Below are 21,900 nucleotides of genomic sequence, written 5' to 3'. Positions count from 1 at the left end.
TTGGTAGTTTGGAACTGAATTAAAGTCTCCTAGCAGAATCGTATCTCCTTTTTTAATTTTATTAAGTCGTTTGGTCACTTTATTGAGGAAGTTAATTTGTCTCGTATTAGGGACATAAAGGTTGGCTATTGTACAAAGATGATTGTTAATACGACATATTAAAATGTGAAATCTGCCCTCAGGATCATTAAATTCTTCTAGGAATTCAAATGATGTTGAGTTCTTAATTATCGTGACAACCCCGGCTTTTCTTTTTGGACTACAAGATTCATAAACATGTGGAAATTTGAAGTGTGAGAATTTTGTATGGTCATTTAATTTAAACTTAGTTTCTTGGATGCAGATTAGATCTGCGTTTGAATTGACTAGTTCTTTCCATATGGAGTGTCTCTTTTTTGGACTGTTCAGTCCTCTGACATTATAAGTCATTACACTAATGCTCATGTTTTCTTAAAGGGTAAGTGGAGGGGAGAAATGGTCTCACTGGGAGGGGGTCTTGATGTATTTCAACACTAAACTGAGTAACAAACCAAAAAAGTGTTAAGAGAGGGGGTATATAAAATATACCAAAACACTTAGGTATTAAAACTGGAACTTTAATTGTGTTTTTCAATAAAATTGTTACTTTTCTATATATACTCCCGTTGTCCTCCTCTTATATAATACGCTTTTTCGCAGTTAAGAGGGCTTATTCCTCAGTGCTGCTTTTTAATGGAAAATTTCTGGGGTCTCGGCTTCTGGGGGTAACTGAGACCCTGGAGAACTTATATAAACGTTGTATAAATGTATATGTATAAAATGAAGCAATGGCCAGCAGAACAATCAGCGACGATACAGCCTGCTTTGCTCCGGCAGTGAAATTTAATCTGCCTCTGAAGTTTTCAACAAGTGACAACTATGCTCCCTCCACGAAAGCGGTTCCTACCTTGGTGGATGGGAGCCTGTTATGGTGTACCACGTCTACTGGCACATTCGTCTCTCAAATAGGGATTGATGGAGCTAAACGGACATTGTACGAGCAGACTCTGAAAGTCTCTGTAATTCTAGACCTGGTGTTTTTTCATCTTTGGAACTCATAGTTGGCGGCATTTTCCTCCACATTTTGCCCTTCAGTTTATTCTTCCTGCTGCAATATACACATTTGCCCCTTCTGTTCCGAGCCCTGCTATTTGTCCAAACAGAAATTTTTGACTACATGTGGGGTATCACTGTGGTTGTAAGAAAGTGGGTAACAAATTGTGGGGTCCACTTTTTGGTGTTCTGGCAAAAGTGAGAAATTTGGGGCTAAAGCTAGATTTTTGTGGAAAAAATGAACTTTTTCACTATGAGGACCTAATGTTATCAAATTCTGTGCCATACCTGTGAGTTCAAAATACTCAATATACCCTTGGATAAAATCCTTGTGGTTTGTAGTTTCCAAAATGTGGTCATTTATGGGGGGTTTCCACTGTTTATGATGCGTATACAACAAAGAGTACCTTAACCCCTTAATGACCGGAGCTTTTTTCGGTTTTTGCTTTTTCCCCTCCTTCCCAGAGCCATAACTTTTTTATTTTTCTGTCAATATGGCCATATGAGGGCTTATTTTTTGCAGGACAAATTATACTTTTGAACAACACCCTTGGTTTTACCATGTCATGTACTAGAAAACGGAAAAAATTCCAAGTGCTGTGAAATTGCAAAAAAGTGCAATCCCAAACTTGTTTTTTTTTTTTTTTTGCTAGGTTCACTAAATGCCAACACTGACCTGCCATTATTATTCTCCAGGTAATTTACTAGTTCATAGACACCAAACATTTGTAGGTTTTTCTTATCTAAGTGGTGAAGAAAATTGCAAACTTTTCTAACAAAAAAAATTTCCGATACCCGTAGCGTCTTAATTTTTCATGATCTGGGGCTGGGTGAGGGCTTATTTTTTGTGTGCCAAGCTGATGTTTTTAATGATACCATTTTGGAGCAGATACGTTCTTTTGATCGCCCGTTATTGCATTTTAATGCAATGTCGCGGCGACCAAAAAATGTAATTCTGGGGTTTTTACTTTTTTCTCGCTATGCCATTTAGCAATCAGGTTAGTCATTTTTTTTTTAGTGATAGATCAGGTGATTCTGAACACGGCGATACCAAATATGTGTAGGTTTGATTTTTTTTTTATTGTTTTATTTTGAATGGGGCTAAAGGGGGCTGATTTAAACTTTTATATATTTAGTTATTTTTTTCATATTTTTAAAAACATTTTTTTTTTAATTTTGGCGTCTGCTACATAGAGGCGATGCTCAGATCGCCCCTATGTAATAGAATTACAGCATTCTTATGAGCGCCGACAGCAGGGTGGCGCTCATATCAATCCGGCATCAACAACCATAAAGGAGACGTCTGGTTGTTATGCCGTTGCACCGATGACGCCCGATCATGTGATGGGGGGTCACCGGTGCACGCATTTCCGTACGGGTGGCCAGAAGTTCTTGTTAAATGCCACTGTCAGAGTTTGACAGCGGCATTTAACTAGTTAATAGGTGCGGTCGGATCGCATATAAAGTGACATAGTGCTTAATTACACAAGTAAATACAAGGTGAGAATGGCAATAATTAGATATACTGTAAACAGATGGCTCACCCTCTAACACAAAGGAACATAAAAGGAACAAATATGATCAAAAACTGACAAATTCGGCATCCTAATTGGCCAACTGTGCATGTCATCGGGCGTCATCGGTGCATGTCATCGGGCGTCATCGGTGCATGTCATCGGGCGTCATCGGTGCAACGGCATAACAACCAGACGTCTCCTTTATGGTTTTATAACTTTTGCGGTTGGTGGATTTTCCTTTTTTTTTTCACGGTGTGTATGAGGAGTGCCTGTACTAAGTGAGTGGAACATTTATGTATATGCTGAGGTACTGTTCCTGCCCTAACCGAAAAGGACTGTTTGTTCTTGCTTTACATTTTGGTTGAAGAAAAGCTGCATTGCTTGTTTTGCAAATTTATGAGAGACATTATGTTTATCAATATCGTCATGAGACCTCAAATCCGTGACTGTGTTGATCTAGGCTGCTACCAAATAATGTGCCCCCTACAAATGTTTGCTCACATTATGCACTATTATTAATATACAGTATAACCCTTTGTGCATCTAATGCTGGTGAGGGGGTTTATGCTACTCACTAAATGGCCTAGAGATTGTATTTCTGGACTGGCACTGGTACCAGCGGTAGAAGCTGGCACTTCATTGCTCCCCTGACAAATCCTCTTCCAATGTTTATTCAAAGAGATTATTTATTGTACGTGCAGCGCCCCAGAGTCCTGGTCGTTGCAGTAATGTCGCTCCGCCACTAAGGGGAGTGATGGTACGTCTGATGGCACTGAAGGAGTTCACCTGACCAGGTATCACAGACACCAATACACTTCATAGTCTGGCCTCCAGGGGGAGCTAAGGGTGCTATGTATTAGGCCACTCCTCACAATCTTGTAAAACTGGGGGTTAGATAGAAAGTTAGACAGAAGCTGACTGGGTTGGAACCAGGCAACATCCTGTGGCAGAGGGTGTTGCAGGGGAAGATTCGGGGGGTCCCTGTCAGGGGTGGGATCCTGACAGAGGCCTAGCGAACAGGGAAGAACGCTAAGGAACCGCGCCTGCACTACATCGCGGCAATATCTCAAGAAAGGACAAGAAGCGAGGTTTATTGTGGAGAGTGAGAAACGAGATCAAAGCAAAAAGGAGATAACACCAGTAGGAGTCGTGCTGTAAGATCGAGGCAACATCCTACTGAGGCGCGTAGCCGGTGGCCGGAACGCCGAGGAAGTATTGGGCTCCAAGCATTACTTCAAACCAACGGCAGGACAGTTAATTATAGGTTGGCTATCTCACCTAAATCACCTAAGCAGACATAGGGGGCAACTGTGGGAGAGGGGCGTCACTAGGCTCCCGGAAGAACTCCAGGCCTACCCGTCATACGGGTGCATCTTATCCATATCATCTGGGGGATGGAGAAGAACATCAGAATAGACATAAGTTGTGGGAAAGAACATCAGAAACAGACACAACAGTTGTGAGGACTATCCCGTGGTGCTCAGCAGGGAAGTACTACAACACACAGGCGCTAGAAGGTAGGCACAGATTTCCACCTGCAAAGGGAACTCTGGAGGTGCCATCGGACCGGCCGGTCTCAGACAGCCCTGTTAACCGTACTCTGGATTGAGGACCTTGAAGCCTTCAGTAAAGAGGTAAAGAGACTGCAACCCTGTGTCCTCGTTATTCATCGCGACCTGCACCACGCACCACCACCTACACCTTTCATTGGACGCCCCTTAGCAGGGTCACGGACCGGGTCTAGCCACCGTGACAACCCCAGAACTGAGACAGAGAGGCCCGGTACCGAGTACTCCGCGGCCCTGCGTCTGGGGGCGCTCCAAACTTGGCGTCACGAACAGGATCTACTTAAGCCTGAAGAATCAGGTCATGTGTGCCTTGGAACTGTGATTTATTGTGCTTGGACTGTGACTTATTGCAAAGACTGTGGATTGCCACTTGCCGCCAAAAGTTCCCGCCAAAATCGCCGCCATTGCAACGCCACAGGAAGTGCAGAAGAAGAAGAAGGACGTGCCATGGGAGGAGAGTATCCAAGCGGCGCCAAAAGTGGCGACCGCCCCCTCCGACTACTGCTGCGAGATGACGACCTGCCAAGGAGCAGAGGAGAACCGCCCCCTGGATTGCAACGGCGGAAACGGGAGGAAGAAGAAGCTACGCCCTCAGAAAATGGAGGGACAACGTGCATGTGCCACCGAAGATCCCGGAGCAGGGATGGAGACCAGCAAGTCCCAGAGTGACGGCGAAGTGATCCTGGCCTGTCCTCGACTACCGGAGACGGACCTGGACCCGCCACAGCTAGAGGACCCGAACCTCTTGGAGCCACAGGCGGTGGAGCCGAACCAGCCTATCATGAATGTGGAGCCAGCCGATGCGAAGCAATGGAGGTCGGAGCTGTGTCAGGAGACCGCCCTGGAAGAACCGCGGTCTGGACTGCAGCCGATTCCAGTGTCCTTGTCAACGGATCAGATCGACATCGGTGGAATCACATCAGACGCAGGTACGGAAAGCGCCCCTGCTCCCCCGACCGATCCCGCTCTCCCGACCGCTCCCCAGCCCGACAATAACTGAGTTTTCACCGCTGAGCTAGTAATACTAACCCCAGGCACCATGGAGAAGCTGGTGCCCCCGTTACCAACCACGATGGGGAAACCGCTAGATGTGAGCTCAGAGGGGGTGACCTTCCAGTGGGATACCCCACGGATCGGGCTGGATGGGGCCAGGCAGGAGGGCCTCAGCATTGCTGCGCTCACCTGAGAACAGTATAAGCAATGCTTAATCCGACAATGGCAAAACCAAACAGAGACAGAACCAAGTGACCCACCGAGAGTACAGAGACCAAAGACTGAACACAACCGGAGGAACTCGGTCAGGCAGGGGACTGTACTAGCCTTCCACCCGAAGCGGGGTTGGGGCTCTATACAAGAACCGGGACTGCCGACTGAAACCTTCTTTACCAGCTACAATGTGAAAACCCCGTCACGCAATTGATATGACAATCAGCTACCATGTAAAGGGGACCAGGTGACCTACACCCGCCACCGGAGTGCGCAGGGGTGGTGCGCCTGAGACGTCCAACGATGCGAGCCGGCAGTAGCGCCACCTGCTGTCCCGACCACGACTAACCCAGATTTGACCAATGCAACTACCGTCGCCACGGTGTGTATCATCGCCGCTACTGAACGTGCAACAACAGCTGACATCCGAATCCAGACACCGGGTGACCTGACCATGTCTGGGAGACCAACCAATCATACTGATTCTGCATCCACTGAGGACAGAGGACCGCAGCCTTCCCGGCCTGTGAGTGTCCATAACCAATTGATGCAGTGTAACCTTCTGTGAGGATAAAACCTCGGAACCACGAGTATGTAAATAGTTAACTGTTTGTCTTTTTGTGTTTTTCTGCTGCTATAACCCGACCAGGGTTATCTCTTCAAGGGATCCCTTTGTTGACCCGGGATCCCTATTTTGCCTTTTTGTTTTTGTTTACCACTGTTTTAAAGACTACCGAATCATGGACGGTGAATGGTTCACAAACTGCTTTGTAAATAGTTTGCACCCTCTTAAGGGTGCCCTCTACTGGTTTTACAAGAAAGAGAACTCTTTGTGAAGAAACTGTTCCTGGAAACAGCATCGGAGTTCCTGCCTTACATGGACTTGCAACATGAGTAGTTGCACTACCTTAAAGAGACTTGAGTCCCTCTTAAAGGGAATATTTACCAGTTGCATTTAATATGTAACGTCGCCTTAAAGAAAAGTAAAAAGAAATAATGTTTTACCTAGAAAAGTTATATGTAGTCAGTTAGTTAATTATAGGAAATGTTTAATAATGTGCTAAAGAATGGGGACAGGGAAGTGAACCCGTAGGGGTTAGTGGTTGAGTCCTCTTAGGAGCCATAAAGAGATGGCTCGGTGATCCTGTACTAAGAAAGAGGCAGTAGGCCTGGGCAGATAGACAGGCGGTCCTGCATAAGACAAATCATAGAATAAAAAGAAAATATTGCACTTAAAAGGGAAAAATGAAGAAAAAGTTAATTTATATTTTTGAAGTTTTATCATAGGCCTTTAGTGGATTCAGCTTACACGTCCTTAGAGGCAAAGTTCAATTATTGTTCAGCATTTGCACTCAGTAGAATACCCGGCTGGGTAATAGAAGTTATTTATAGTGTGTTATTTAAGATATTTAACCATGTTTGTAATGTTCAAGAGTCCTCACCTCCCATAAAGGGAAGCACTGTTATTTCCACTTATTACTTGTTATTTGCATTTCAAAATTTGTATGTATTTTGCTGAATGTATTGTTGTTTTCTTCCCAGTCCGGGAGTACTGGATTTAACCGGGGGGGAGTGCAGCACCCCAGAGTCCTGGTCGTTGCAGTACTGATGCTCCGCCGCTAAGGGGAGTGATGGTACGTCTGATGGCACTGAAGGAGTTCACCTGACCAGGTATCACAGACAATACACTTCATAGTCTGGCCTCCAGGGGGAGCAATGGGTGCTATGTATTAGGCCACTCCTCACAATCTGGTAAAACTGGGGGTTAGATAGAAAGTTAGACAGAAGCTGACTGGGTTGGAACCAGGCAACATCCTGTGGCAGAGGGTGTTGCAGGGGAAGATTCAGGGGGGGGTCCCTGTCAGGGGTGGGATCCTGACAGAGGCCTAGCGAACAGGGAAGAACGTTAAGGAACCACGCCTGCACTACATCGCGGCGGTATCTAAAGAAAGGACAAGAAGCAAGGTTTATTATGGAGAGTGAGAAACGAGATCAAAGCAAAAAGGAGATCACCAGTAGGAGTCGTGCTGTAAGATCGAGGCAACTTCCTACTGAGGCGCATAGCCGGTGGCCGGAACGCCAAGGAAGTATTGGGCTCCAAGCATTACTTCAAACCAACGGCAGGACAGTTAATTATAGGTTGGCTGTCTCACCTAAATCACCTAAGCAGACATAGGGGGCAACTGTTGGAGAGGGGCGTCACTAGGGTCCTGGAAAAACTCCAGGCCTACCCGTCATACAGGTGCGTCCTATCCATATCATCTGGGGGACGGAGAAGAACATCAGCATAGACAAAAGTTGTGGGAAAGAACATCAGAAACAGACACAACAGTTGTGAGGACTATCCCGTGGTGCTCAGCAGGGAAGTACTACAACACACAGGCGCTAGAAGGTAGGCACAGATTTCCACCTGCAAAGGGAACTCTGGAGGTGCCATCGGACCGGCCGGTCTCAGACAGCCCTGTTAACCGTCCTCTGGATTGTGGACCTTGAAGCCTTCAGTAAAGAGGTAAAGAGACTGCAACCCTGTGTCCTCGTTATTCATCGCGACCTGCACCACCACCTACACCTTTCATTGGACGCCCCTTAGCAGGGTCACGGACCGGTTCTAGCCACCGTGACAACCCCAGAACTGAGACAGAGAGGCCCGGTACCGAGTACTCCGCGGCCCTGCGTCTGGGGGCGCTCCATACGCATTTTTACACTTTGTAACAATGATTTATCATACTTGTACTCAGGGACAGAACATAAAAGCTAAGAAGGGAGTTAACCAACAAGTTTGGCAGATTTCCAAGCCTGTTCACTGTATAAAACAAGTCATTCAAGGTGAATTGGCCCAAATGAACATTACTTCCTGGACGATCCTCTGCAGCAATGAAGCTATCACTGTTGTCTCTGTGTGGAGCCCTAATGATCGTGTTCTGTGTTTTTAGACAAGCTAATGGAGGAAAGCTGCTTGTAATTCCTATTGGTGGTAGTCCCTGGCTCAGCATGCGTCCTCTGGTGGAGAAGCTGGCACAGCTTGGACACAAAGTTGTGGTTGTAACAGGTGAAAGCAACATAAGAGTTGGTGAATCTGACCTCTATACAACCAAGACTTACTCTATCCCTTACAGCAATCAAGATTTAGCATTACTCTTAGAAAAATTTGGATTTGATCACTTTAACCAATCTTACTTCCCTGGTGTGGCTATTACAATGTTTAATGCTATGCAAGACCTTTATAAGGTATTTGACAACATGTGTAAGGCCTTACTAGATGACACAGAACTTATTCAGAGTCTTAAGGATGAGAAGTTTGATGCTTTACTCACCGATTCAATTTTGTTATGTGGAATGATACTAGCTGAACACCTTGATGTGCCCACGGTGAACTATGTAAGAGGAATACCTTGTACTCTTGACTATATAAGCGCACAATGTCCAAGTCCTTTTTCGTATGTGCCTAGAATTTTTACTCAGTACTCGGACAAGATGACATTTTCCCAGCGTGTGAAGAACTTACTGGTCAGAATGTTTGAGCCTTACTATTGTGGACATACATTCTTGCAAATGCAGCAAATAGCTGCAAATTTTCTGAAGAAAGAGGTCACGGTTGTGCAGCTTCTCAGCAGAACTTCCATCTGGCTCAATCGATATGACTTTGTCCTTGAATTTCCAAGACCTATAATGCCCAACATGGTGTTTGTCGGAGGCATCAATTGTGAATCAAAAAAACATCTAACCAAAGTAAGGCTTATAGTAGGTAATTGACTAGTATTTAAAGGAATGTTCATAAGTATGTTTACAGACAGTGTACTATAATGATATCATGATATACTGTATAAGTCATTACCAATTGCAAGTTTTATTTCTGTTTTATTCTAATGTCCTAAAGTGTATGTTTATTTCAAGGCATATTAGAAATTATTAGTGATATAGTTTATATTGGTATCCACAATTTTAATATGACATATATTGTGGACCCTACAGTATCACTTGTGTTTTTATTTTATTTCTAGCACCTTAGCCTTATTTATTATATACACAATACATTAATTAGTATACCGATCACCATATTCTTCTTTTCTCATCAACATTCCTGACTTCTTCTGCGCCGTGTGACTGCAATAATGGCTTTTGTGTTGTCTGGAAGTCACTTTCTCTGTGTAAATCTATGGGATTCACATTGAAGCAATCATAGTTTTGCATTGACAATATGACGTTTAGGACTACACAGAAGATGCTGTGTGATCCGGTGAGGATTATTGGCAGTCATGTGGTGCAAAGGAGAACAGAAGTAGACGGCAATGGGTAAGTATATTAATACATGGACTATAAACATAGTTAATGCAAAGGTGTTAAAAGATTTACAAAAAAAATAATTTGGTCAATCTTTTTCTTGAGTTTCGTCCACTGTACAGTGTAGTATCCATCGCAATCATGTGGATAATCCTTCGATAGATCTTACATATTCGCGTACTATGCACTTTGACCCTGTGCGTTATTGATGCATGAGAGGCTAACTTTTGTTGTATTGACATGTGAATTCATTTTAAGACAGGCCGAAAATAACATGGTGTCATTTTATTATGTATATTAGAAGGGTGAGTGCCACCTGTTCTTTATTAGCAATTCATTTTTTTATTATGCTTTTTCTGGTCAAGTACACTTTTGGTGATCACTGTAAAGCGTAATAATGTTCACCATTTGGTTATATGCATAATGTTTATGATATTATTATTTATTTTATTCTAACTATTATACTCTGTATTTGGATATGATTGCTCTGTGATTAATCCTAATTGAATGTGAATATATCAGTTTTCACTGACACTGGCTTTATAGCAGAGATGAGGCATTGCTCTCTAGGCCTCCATAAGATTAATAAGTTAATCATTACACTAGCCAATATTAGTTTTCTGTTAAGTGACTGTGGAAAGTCCTCACTGTCTACTCTCCACTATTGACATGTTTTGGTGATCTATGAATAGCATTAAAACATACTGACCTCTTGTGGACATGGACAATTTTGGATTTGTGGACATGAATATTTTTTTGAATGTTGCCTCTTTGTACTCTGGTAGTAATATCTTTTAACTTTCTAATTGTATGAGGCTATTTTTTTTTTTGCTTTTTGTGCTTGTAGGTGCCATGCTAGATAACATGTACTGTACGTTAGCAATTAAAGATGTTGTCCACTACTAGGACTCAACGTATAAAACCCCCCACCAGATTACCCTTTGTGTTTCGAATAGTGAAGCACTAGGCCACTCCACCGCCAACTTTGTAGATGAAAGTTTGAGTGATGAAGCGGCTGCTATTGAGCTGCTGAGACTTGATTTTCTTCTAACGAACTTCAGACTTCCAGGTGAGGTGTGAGAATTGCTGCCATTAGCGGCTACATAACATCGCTGAATTGGTGCTGGTAAAGAAGGCGAGTATGGGGTAATGGGGTATTTTTATTTTACAATAAGGAAGTTAGTATTTAAAAAGGGGTAGTCCTAGAATTAAAAGAGGTCAATCTTTTCAAATCCAATAGGAGATAAAATCGTGATTTTATTGTTAATCTATTAACAGTATCAGAACTAAGAACGTTTGGCATTCGAAATGTGTAGGTTTCATGGAGTTCTCCACCTTCATTTTTTATTTTTGCAACGTGTATACCTTTTTAATGGCATAACAATAAAATCACAATTTTATCTCCTATTTGGTTTGGAAGCTGGACTTTTTTTTACTAATAGGACTACCCCTTTTTAAATACTAAATTCCCCATTGTGAAATAAAAATACCCCAAACTCTCCTTCTTTACCAGCACCGATTCAGTGATGCTATGTAGCTGCTAATGTGCAGCAATTTTCACACCTCCCCTAGAAGTTTGAGGTTTGTTTGAAGAAAATCAAGTCGCAGCAGCTCAATAGCGGTGCCAAAATCGATGGAATATCAACGGTACAGGGGGTGAACACAGAGTATTTTATTTTACAACGGGGAATATAGTATTAAAGAAGGAATTGTCTTAGTAGTGGACAATTGCTTCCATTTATAAAATTTTTACAGTAAAAATTCAGATTTTTTTTTCATAGTTACATATAGTTAACCACTTTCCGACCGCCCACTGTAGATAAACGTTGGCATTTGCTAGGCTTTGTGCAGTGCTGTTTCTCTGTGGTCAATGGTCTTGCAGTGCTCAGGACCTCCAGGGTCCTGCAAGCGCTGTGATTCCAGTGCAGAGTGGTAGCTCTAACAGGTGACTTCATCGAGACCTGATTGGATCAGGTCCCAAAGATGTTAACCCTTTGCTATCTTTTAAATAGTGATAGCGCTCCTTTATTCCCCATTTTACAGCACAGCCAGGGCCACGGAGTCGGGTCACGGCCCCGTGACTTCCCCAAAGAACTGTCCGACCCGGTTCCGAGTACCCCACGGCCCTGGTGGGCGTGTCACATAAATACAACCAATTCTTCACCTTGGTTCTTTTGTTCATTCCTCTTTCCAAAGATCACATTAAGGCTCGGTGCACACTTATCCTGCGCTCTGCACTGAGCACTTAAACTGGAGTTTTAGTGTAAATTTTTGAAATACATGATTTAGACAGAACCCCCCCAGCAGAAGATTCCCTATGATGATGTGTGCCACAGTTTTGTGCACCTCTGAAAAGAAGGACAGAGGCCAAATGGAGTCCAGAGTAACTGCTGCCTCATTATAGTGAATAGTTCCCTCGAGGGTTTCATCTGAATCACGTCACTCAGAGATTTAGATGTAAACCTCAATGTAAGTGCTCAGCATAGATCTAAAATGTTCCCAATAAAAGCCTCAACTCAATCCACAAAAAAAGCAAGTCCCCACTCAGGTCCATCATCTGATAACAGAAATATAGCGGGCTTCCACGTTACTTGTAACATAAAGGCTCTGTAAAAGCGCTATAGCTCCTCTCCCACAAAATAAATCCAACGAATTCTGCGCTCCCAAATGCAAATGCCCCCGCTCCCTTCTAAGCCCCACAGTGAGCCTAAACCAGTGTGGCATTTCTGCAGAGACGAGAGCCCACCTAATTTATGTATGTGTGTCTCCAGAAGCATAAGATAGGCATAATGTATTGGCACTACAACGTACTGGTCACTACAACGGCAGTTTGCAATTTTTACTCCGCAACGTTCACTGCTGCTTATTTCTGGAAAACAATATGGAGTCAAAATCATCACCACACCTTTAGATAAATTCACAGAGTGGTGTAATTTCGAAAATGGGGTCACTTGAGGGGGATTCTGCTCTTATGGCACCTAGGGGCTCTGTATATGGATTCTGCAAACTATTCTACAATGAGTTGTTCTCCTAGAGTCAAATAGAACGCCTTTCCTCCCAAGTGTTGCTGTGTGGCTAAGCAGTACTGTACTTCCACATATGGGGTATTGCCATGTTCAACAGAAATTGTGTGACACATTTAGGCACAATTTTTACCCATTTCCTGTGTGAAAATGTAAAATCTGGGGCTAAAACAATTTTTTTGGTGTAGAAATATAATTATTTTTCTTCACTGCCCAGTGGTATAAAATGCTATGACGCACACCTGTGGTGTCAATATGATCACTACACCCATATATGAATTAATTGAGAAGTGTAGTTTGTAAAATGGGGTCACATATGTTTTTTTTTGCTGTTCTGGAACCCCATGGTCTTTGCCAATTTGACATGGCACCCTCAAACCAGTGCACTACTACTTAAGGGGTATTGCTGTACTCAGGAGAAAACGAACAATACAATTTGTTACGCAATTTCTCCTATTACCTCTTTTGAAAATTACAAACTTGGGGTCATGATATCCGCAACCTATTTCAGCCAAAAGATCGCTCCTTGCCTTTACAGACCTTCAGTGCACCCAAGCAGTTGTTTTCTTAAAAAATATGGGGTATCGGCGTGCTCAGGAAAAATTGCACAACAAATTTTGTCATCCATTTTCTCCTGTTACCCTTCTGAAAATAAAAAAATTGGGGCTAAAGCAACATTTTTGTAGGAAAAATTTGATTTTTTTTTTTTATTTTCACGTCTCAGCATTATAATATTTTGTGAAGCCCTTGAGAGTTCAAAAAGCTCACTATACATCTAGAATTATTAAAATTAAAAAACACATTTTTCCCACTGATGTAACTGCTCTCAAAGTGATTAGGATCATTGTGAGACATTATGGATTATCTTCTCGGCGGACAGATGAGGAATATTGAGGTTTGTTATTTTATTTTTGTTGCAGGAGACATTGGCTTCAGTGGATTAGGCGTTCGGTGAGTATGGTTTAATTAAGATTGTTAAAGGAGTCTGTCATTATTTCAAGTAAAGGACTTTATTCTGAGTGTCTGTGTTTTTATACACTTACATTATGGGTTTAGTAATGGATAGGTGTCTTATAGACACCTCTCCATTACAAACCTGTGGGTTTGATGTCACCTCACAATATAAAGGTGACATCAAGCCCACAAATATGAACCCCACTTGCCACCGCTACAGGGCAAGTAGAAAGAGCGAGGCTAAGTGACAGATTTTTCTGGGGTGACTGAGAGCTGATGTTTTTAGTCTGGGAGGGGCCAATATCCATGGCCCCTTCCTAGGTTATTAATATCAGCCCAGAGCTGTCTGCCTAACCTTTGCTGGTTAGATTTTATAGGGGGACCCTATGTCAATTTTTTCTGGGGTCCCCCTGTAAACTAGCCAGTAAAGTCTAAGCAAACAGCTGTGAGCTGATATTAGTAGCCTGGGAAACTTTATGGCTATTGGCTCTACCCCAAAATATTAACATCAGCCCTCAGCTGTCAGCTTTCCCTCTACTGGTTATTAAAATTAAGCGGGAGCCCATGCAATTTTTTTTTAATTTTTGTTTTCTTTAAAATTAACTGTTGCTCTCTGTTTACAGCCTATGTACGTTCTGTTAACGCTTCTACATAGGCTGGTGACAATGTGTGTATTTGTGTTTACTTATCAGCTTAGTAATAGTTTCCTAATGTTCAAAAGCCATATTGCTATTCATATTTCATATATTTCACATTGACATGCTTTAGCAAGATAGAGTGCAACCTTTTTTTGTAAATTGTACAAATAGTCCCCAAAACATAATTATAATAAGATTTTTACCATGCATATAATTGCATATTAATGCTAAATTGCATTTTTAGAATATGAGGCAAAAAACGACTCAAACACTGAATTGCAAAACCGGAGAAAAATAGAGTCAAAATGCCAATAGTTACAAAAATTATGAGAAACTTTATTAAATGACATATACAAACATTAAAATCAATATTGTGCACACAATGTGCACAAAGCTATGAGCAATATAGTAAATAATGTAACACCATAGGGTAAGTGATATGACATTCCAAGAAAAATGAGGAACGATGCACCTTGTCAGCACATATGGGTCATAGTACAGATATAGCTTATAAACACATAAATGGATCTTGTGTTTAGCATTTCATATGTATGGGGCGCCACAGAGAGGTGGTGGGTGTTATAATGCTGGACAGACTACAGCCAATAGAAGATATTAAAGTCAGCAACTCCTAGTGGTTGCCTGACACCTGTAGCAGCCAGATAATTAGTCATGGTCCAAAGACTCCAACCAGCCCATAGCAGCATATAAAATAATCCCCCAAATGCCAAACAACAAAAGACCATACAAAGTATAGGCAGCCTAACAAAGATATTTACCCATATTGTAACAGAGACTGGCGTCACCGTGCTCTTTCCCCAACGCACGTTTCGGTGCGAAATCACCTTCTTCAGGGGGCGTGGTTTTACTCATAATATAGTCCCTCCTTATATAACAGGTGTAGTAAGTCACCTGATGTAAAGGTACCAATGGAAATACTCCATCTGCGCAAGCGCACCTGCCGGCGCTCGTCAGAGCGCTGCCGTCCATATCCCCGCCCACCAGCAACAGTCACATGGTGTGGCCGGCGCCAGCCCACACCACGTAACGAAGCACAGCAGGGAGAGGGCAATGGAACAGGAGCGATCACCGGGCACAACGAGCGTGCACGCGCGCAGAAACACCAAGGAGAACAGGTAAAGAGATATATGAAAAAAAAAAAAACCACAAAACAAAATATATATTGTAGACACAAAGAATATTACGTAGAGGGATTAGTAAATATGATTAAATGAAAATTATTCAGAAATGCACAATATAAGAATATAACACCAAACGCATGGTAGAATGGACCCCACAGAAAGACGCTCCGGCATACCTATGTCCCGTGGTCAAGTCCGCAGCGTACAGCCGGCGCCTAGCCGACGCCGCAACCAGGCCACATGGACACACAGCAGCAAGAGCATGCTAAAACCGTAGGGGCCAAAATAACCACACGTATAAGTTCCTACATCATATATGCACATACAAACTTGAAATTACAAAAATACCACTAATTATATTGTGCTAATAAACAGCAGTTGTGCAATATTGAGCAGACAGCTATCCACAAACCTTCGCTCCAACATCTAATGAAGATATGCAGGACCTGGAGAGAGAAAAATTGTGATCTTATGACATATGTGTGAAATTTTTTATTTTTTTTTTTCCATTCTGTGGCTGGTTGTCTGCTCAATATTGCACAACTGCTGTTTATTAGCACAATATAATTAGTGGTATTTTTGTAAATTCAAGTTTGTATGTGCATATATGATGTAGGAACTTATACGTGTGGTTATTTTGGCCCCTACGGTTTTAGCATGCTCTTGCTGCTGTGTGTCCATGTGGCCTGGTTGCGGCGACGGCTAGGCGCCGGCTGTACGCTGCGGACTTGACCACGGGACATAGGTATGCCGGAGCGTCTTTCTGTGGGGTCCATTCTACCATGCGTTTGGTGTTATATTCTTATATTGTGCATTTCTGAATAATTTTCATTTAATCATATTTACTAATCCCTCTACGTAATATTCTTTGTGTCTACAATATATATTTTGTTTTGTGGTTTTTTTTTTTTTTCATATGTCTCTTTACCTGTTCTCCTTGGTGTTTCTGCGCGCGTGCACGCTCGTTGTGCCCGGTGATCGCTCCTGTTCCATTGCCCTCTCCCTGCTGTGCTTCGTTACGTGGTGTGGGCTGGCGCCGGCCACACCATGTGACTGTTGCTGGTGGGCGGGGATATGGACGGCAGCGCTCTGACGAGCGCCGGCAGGTGCGCTTGCGCAGATGGAGTATTTCCATTGGTACCTTTACATCAGGTGACTTACTACACCTGTTATATAAGGAGGGACTATCTTATGAGTAAAACCACGCCCCCTGAAGAAGGTGATCTCGCACCGAAACGTGCGTTGGCGAGAGAGCACGGTGACGCCTGTCTCTGTTACAATATGGGTAAATATCTTTGTTAGGCTGCCTATACTTTGTATGGTCTTTTGTTGTTTGGCATTTGGGGGATTATTTTATATGCTGCTATGGGCTGGTTGGAGTCTTTGGACCATGACTAATTATCTGGCTGCTACAGGTGTCAGGCAACCACTAGGAGTTGCTGACTTTAATATCTTCTATTGGCTGTAGTCTGTCCAGCATTATAACACCCACCACCTCTCTGTGGCGCCCCATACATATGAAATGCTAAACACAAGATCCTTTTATGTGTTTATAAGCTACTAGATGGCAGCCCGATTCTAAAGAATCGGGAGTCTAGAATCCATATATACTTTATTTATTCAAATGTTAGAATAATTTGGTGGGCGGGGACCCTCGGCCTCCGATTTGGTTGGCGGGGCCCCACGGCCTCCGATTTGGTGGGCGGGGTCCCTCTGCCTCCGCTTTGGTGGGCGGGGCCGCTCGGCCTTCGATTTGGTGGGTGGGGCTCCTCAGCCTCCGATTTGGTTGGTGGGGCCCCTCGGCCTCCGATTTGGTAGGCGGGGCCCCTTATCCTCCGATTTGGTGGGCGAGGCCCCTCGGCCTTCGATTTGGTGGGCGGGGCCCCTCGGCCTCCGATTTGGTTGGTGTGGACCCTCGGCCTCCGATTTGGTGGGCGGGGACCCTCGGCCTCCGATTTGGTGGGTGGGGACCCTCGGCCTCCGATTTGGTGGGCGGGGACCCTCGGCCTCCGATTTGGTGGGTGGAGCCCATCGGCCTCCGATGTGGTGGGCGGGGCCCCTCGGCCTCCGATTTGGTGGGCGGGGACCCCCGGCCTCCGATTTGGTGGGCGGGGCCCCTCGGCCTCCGATTTGGTGGGCGGGGACCCTCGGCCTCCGATTTGGTGGGCGGGGACCCTCGGCCTCCGATTTGGTGGGCGGGGACCCTCGGCCTCCGATTTGGTGGGCGGGGCCAGGCCCCTGCTTTGGTGGGCGGGGCCGCTCGGCCTTCGATTTGGTGGGCGGGGCTCATCGGCCTCCGATTTGGTTGGCGAAGCCCCTCGGCCTCCGATTTGGTTGGTGGGGCCCCTTGGCCTCCAATTTGGTGGGCGGGGACCCTCGGCCTCCGATTTGGTGGGCGGGGACCCTCGGCCTCTGATTTGGTGGGTGGGGACCCTCAGCCTCCGCTTTGGTGGGCGGGGCCCCTCGGCCTCCGATTTGGTGGGCGGGGTCCCTCTGCCTCTGATTTGGTGTGCGGGGACCCTCGGCCTCCGCTTTGGTGGGCGGGGCTCCTCGGCCTTCGATTTGGTGGGCGGGGCCCCTCGGCCTCCGATTTGGTTGGTGTGGACCCTCGGCCTCCGATTTGGTGGGCGGGGACCCTCGGCCTCCGATTTGGTGGGCGGGGACCCTCGGCCTCCGATTTGGTGGGCGGGGCCCCTCGGCCTCCGATTTGGTGGGCGGGGCCGCTCGGCCTTCGATTTGGTGGGCGGGGCTCATCGGCCTCCGATTTGGTTGGCGAAGCCCCTCGGCCTCCGATTTGGTTGGCGGGGCCCCTCGGCCTCCAATTTGGTGGGCGGGGACCCTCGGCCTCCGATTTGGTGGGCGGGGACCCTCGGCCTCCGATTTGGTGGGCGGGGACCCTCGGCCTCCGCTTTGGTGGGTGGGGCCCGTCGGCCTCCGATTTGGTGGGCGGGGCCCCTCGGCCTCCGATTTGGATGGTGTGGACCCTCGGCCTCCGATTTGGTGGGCGGGGCCCCTCGGCCTCCGATTTGGTGGGCGGGGCCCCTCGGCCTCCGATTTGGTGGGCGGGGCCCCTCGGCCTCCGATGTGGTGGGCGGGGCCCCTCGGCCTCCGATTTGGAGGGCGGGGACCCCCGGCCTCCGATTTGGTAGGCGGGGCCCCTCGGCCTCCGATTTGGTGGGCGGGGCCCCTCGGCCTCCAATTTGGTGGGCGGGGACCCTCGGCCTCCGATTTGGTGGGCGGGGACCCTCGGCCTCCGATTTGGTGGGCGGGGACCCTCGGCCTCCGATTTGGTGGGCGGGGCCCCTCGGCCTCCGATGTGGTGGTCGGGGCCCCTCGGCCTCCGCTTTGGTGGGCGGGGCCGGGCCCCTCGGCCTCCGCTTTGGTGGGCGGGGCCGCTCTGCCTTCGATTTGGTGGGCAGGGCTCCTCGGCCTCCGATTTGGTTGGCGGGGCCCCTCGGCCTCCGATTTGGTTGGCGGGGCCCCTCGGCCTCCGATTTGGTGTGTGCTCTGCCTGGGGCCACTGTGCTCTGCCTGGGGCCCCATATGCTGCCTGGGGCCCCTGTGCTCTGCCTGGGGCCCCATATGCTGCCTGGGGCCCCTGTGCTCTGCCTGGGGCCCCATATGCTGCCTGGGGCCCCTGTGCTCTGCCTGGGGCCCCTGTGCTCTGCCTGGGGCCCCATGTTCTGCCTGGGGCCCCTGTGCTCTTCCTGGGGCCACTGTGCTCTGCCTGGGGCCCCATGTTCTGCCTGGGGCCACTGTGCTCTGCCTGGGGCCCCATAAGCTGCCTGGGGCCCCTGTGCTCTGCCTGGGACCACTGTGCTCTGCCTGGGGCCCCATATGCTGCCTGGGGCCACTGTGCTCTGCCTGGGGCCCCATATGCTGCCTGGGGCCCCTGTGCTCTGCCTGGGGCCCCATATGCTGCCTGGGGCCCCTGTGCTCTGCCTGGGGCCCCTGTGCTCTGCCTGGGGCCACTGTGCTCTGCCTGGGGCCACTGTGCTCTGCCTGGGGCCCCATATGCTGCCTGGGGCCCCTGTGCTCTGCCTGGGGCCCCATATGCTGCCTGGGGCCCCTGTGCTCTGCCTGGGGCCCCTGTGCTCTGCCTGGGGCCCCATATGCTGCCTGGGGCCCCTGTGCTCTGCCTGGGGCCCCATGTTCTGCCTGGGGCCCCTGTGCTCTGCCTGGGGTCACTGTGCTCTGCCTGGGGCCCCATATGCTGCCTGGGGCCCCTGTGCTCTGACTGGGGCCCCATATGCTGCCTGGGGCCTCTGTGCTCTGCCTGGGGCCACTGTGCTCTGCCTGGGGCCCCATAGGCTGCCTGGGGCCCCTGTGCTCTGCCTGGGACCACTGTGCTCTGCCTGGGGCCCCATATGCTGCCTGGGGCCCCTGTGCTCTGCCTGGGGCCACTGTGCTCTGCCTGGGGCCCCATATGCTGCCTGGGGCCCCTGTGCTCTGCCTGGGTGTAGGACACTGGTGACGTCACTTATCTCCGGACATTAGCTCCGGACATTAGCTCCGGACATTAGCTCCGGACATTAGCTCCGGACATTATCTCCGGACATTAGCTCCGGACAAAGCCACGGAAGTTGGCACAAATTGCAGGAAGTAGTATTCTAGGCAATTATATATTAGAAGATTCAGAATACTATGACTTTTATCATATCCTGAACAGTCAAGTTTTTTATGAACCGTTAAGGTTTTCTGGTTGAAGTAAAAAAAACTCTGAGTGTTTACAGTTTGAAACCATAAAATGTTGAAAAATTATGTCATTCTTGAGTATATCACTCAATGGTGCTCATAAACGTGTCAAATTTGATCTATAATATACTTTAATATACGTTACTTTAATCTTTAATATACTTAAGAACGGGGCCCCAGACATCACACAGGGGGTCTGAAACACCGCACAGTGGTCCAAAATATCGCTGTGCTCTGCCTGGGGCCCCATATGCTGCCTGGGGCCCCTGTGCTCTGCCTGGGGCCCCATATGCTGCCTGGGGCCCCTGTGCTCTGCCTGGGGCCACTGTGCTCTGCCTGGGGCCACTGTGCTCTGCCTGGGGCCCCATATGCTGCCTGGGGCCCCTGTGCTCTGCCTGGGGCCCCATATGCTGCCTGGGGCCCCTGTGCTCTGCCTGGGGCCACTGTGCTCTGCCTGGGGCCACTGTGCTCTGCCTGGGGCCACTGTGCTCTGCCTGGGGCCCCATGTTCTGCCTGGGGCACACGGAGCCCCTGTGCTCTGCCTGGGGCCCAATGTTCTGCCTGGGGCCCCTGTGCTCTGCCTGGGACCTCTGTGCTCTGCCTGGGGCCCCATATGCTGCCTGGGGCCCCTGTGCTCTGCCTGGGGCCACTGTGCTCTGCCTGGGGCCCCATATGCTGCCTGGGGCCCCTGTGCTCTGCCTGGGGCCCCATATGCTGCCTGGGGCCCCTGTGCTATGCCTGGGTCCCCTGTGCTCTGCCTGGGGCCACTGTGCTCTGCCTGGGGCCCCATATGCTGCCTGGGGCCCCTGTGCTCTGCCTGGGGCCCCATATGCTGCCTGGGGCCCTTGTGCTCTGCCTGGGGCCCCGTGTGCTGCCTGGGGCCCCTGTGCTCTGCCTGGGGCCCCATGTTCTGCCTGGGGCCCCTGTGCTCTGCCTGGGGCCCCACATGCTGCCTGGGGCCCCTGTGCTCTGCCTGGGGCCCCTGTGCTCTGCCTGGGGCCCCATGTTCTGCCTGGGGCACACGGAGCCCCTGTGCTCTGCCTGGGGCCCCATGTTCTGCCTGGGGCCACTGTGCTCTGCCTGGGGCCCCATATGCTGCCTGTGGCCCCTGTGCTCTGCCTGGGACTACTGTGCTCTGCCTGGGGCCCCATATGCTGCCTGGGGCCCCTGTGCTCTGCCTGGGGCCCCATATGCTGCCTGGGGCCCCTGTGCTGTGCCTGGGGCCCCTGTGCTCTGCCTGGGGCCCCATGTTCTGCCTGGGGCCACTGTGCTCTGCCTGGGGCCCCATATGCTGCCTGGGGCCCCTGTGCTCTGCCTGGCACCACTGTGCTCTGCCTGGGGCCCCATATGCTGCCTGGGGCCCCTGTGCTCTGCCTGGGGCCACTGTGCTCTAACTGGGGCCCCATATGCTGCCTGGGGCCCCTGTGCTCTGCCTGGGTCACCATGTTCTGCCTGGGGCACACGGAGCCCCTGTGCTCTGCCTGGGACCACTGTGCTCTGCCTGGGGCCCCATATGCTGCCTGGGGCCCCTGTGCTCTGCCTGGGGCCACTGTGCTCTGCCTGGGGCCCCATATGCTGCCTGGGGCCCCTGTGCTCTGCCTGGGGCCCCTGTGCTCTGCCTGGGGCCACTGTGCTCTGCCTTGGGCCCCATATGCTGCCTGGGGCCCCTGTGCTCTGCCTGGGGCCACATATGCTGCCTGGGGCCCCTGTGCTCTGCCTGGGGCCCCGTGTGCTGCCTGGGGCCCCTGTGCTCTGCCTGGGGCCACTGTGCTCTAACTGGGGCCCCATATGCTGCCTGGGGCCCC

General features: G+C 48.4%; 1 protein-coding gene across 2 annotated transcripts in view; it reads left to right on the top strand.

Moving 5' to 3' along the window:
* Window positions 1-21,900, top strand: part of LOC143784284 (UDP-glucuronosyltransferase 1A1-like) — a 192,447-nt gene that overhangs the window by 79,897 nt on the left and 90,650 nt on the right. Inside the window, exon 1 of one of the 2 annotated variants that reach the window (XM_077272373.1) lies at window positions 8,204-9,091. The exons of the other annotated variant lie outside the window; for it this stretch is intronic. Coding sequence (XP_077128488.1) covers window positions 8,237-9,091 — 855 coding nt within the window. The 5' untranslated portion in view covers window positions 8,204-8,236. Of the gene's footprint in view, window positions 1-8,203; window positions 9,092-21,900 lie in introns of those variants that run through there. 2 annotated transcript variants of the gene reach the window in all.

This window comes from Ranitomeya variabilis, chromosome 7, assembly GCF_051348905.1.
Source record: "Ranitomeya variabilis isolate aRanVar5 chromosome 7, aRanVar5.hap1, whole genome shotgun sequence".
NCBI lineage: Eukaryota > Metazoa > Chordata > Amphibia > Anura > Dendrobatidae > Ranitomeya > Ranitomeya variabilis.
Note: the sequence above shows the minus strand (reverse complement) of the source record. Positions and strands in the feature narration are given on the sequence as shown.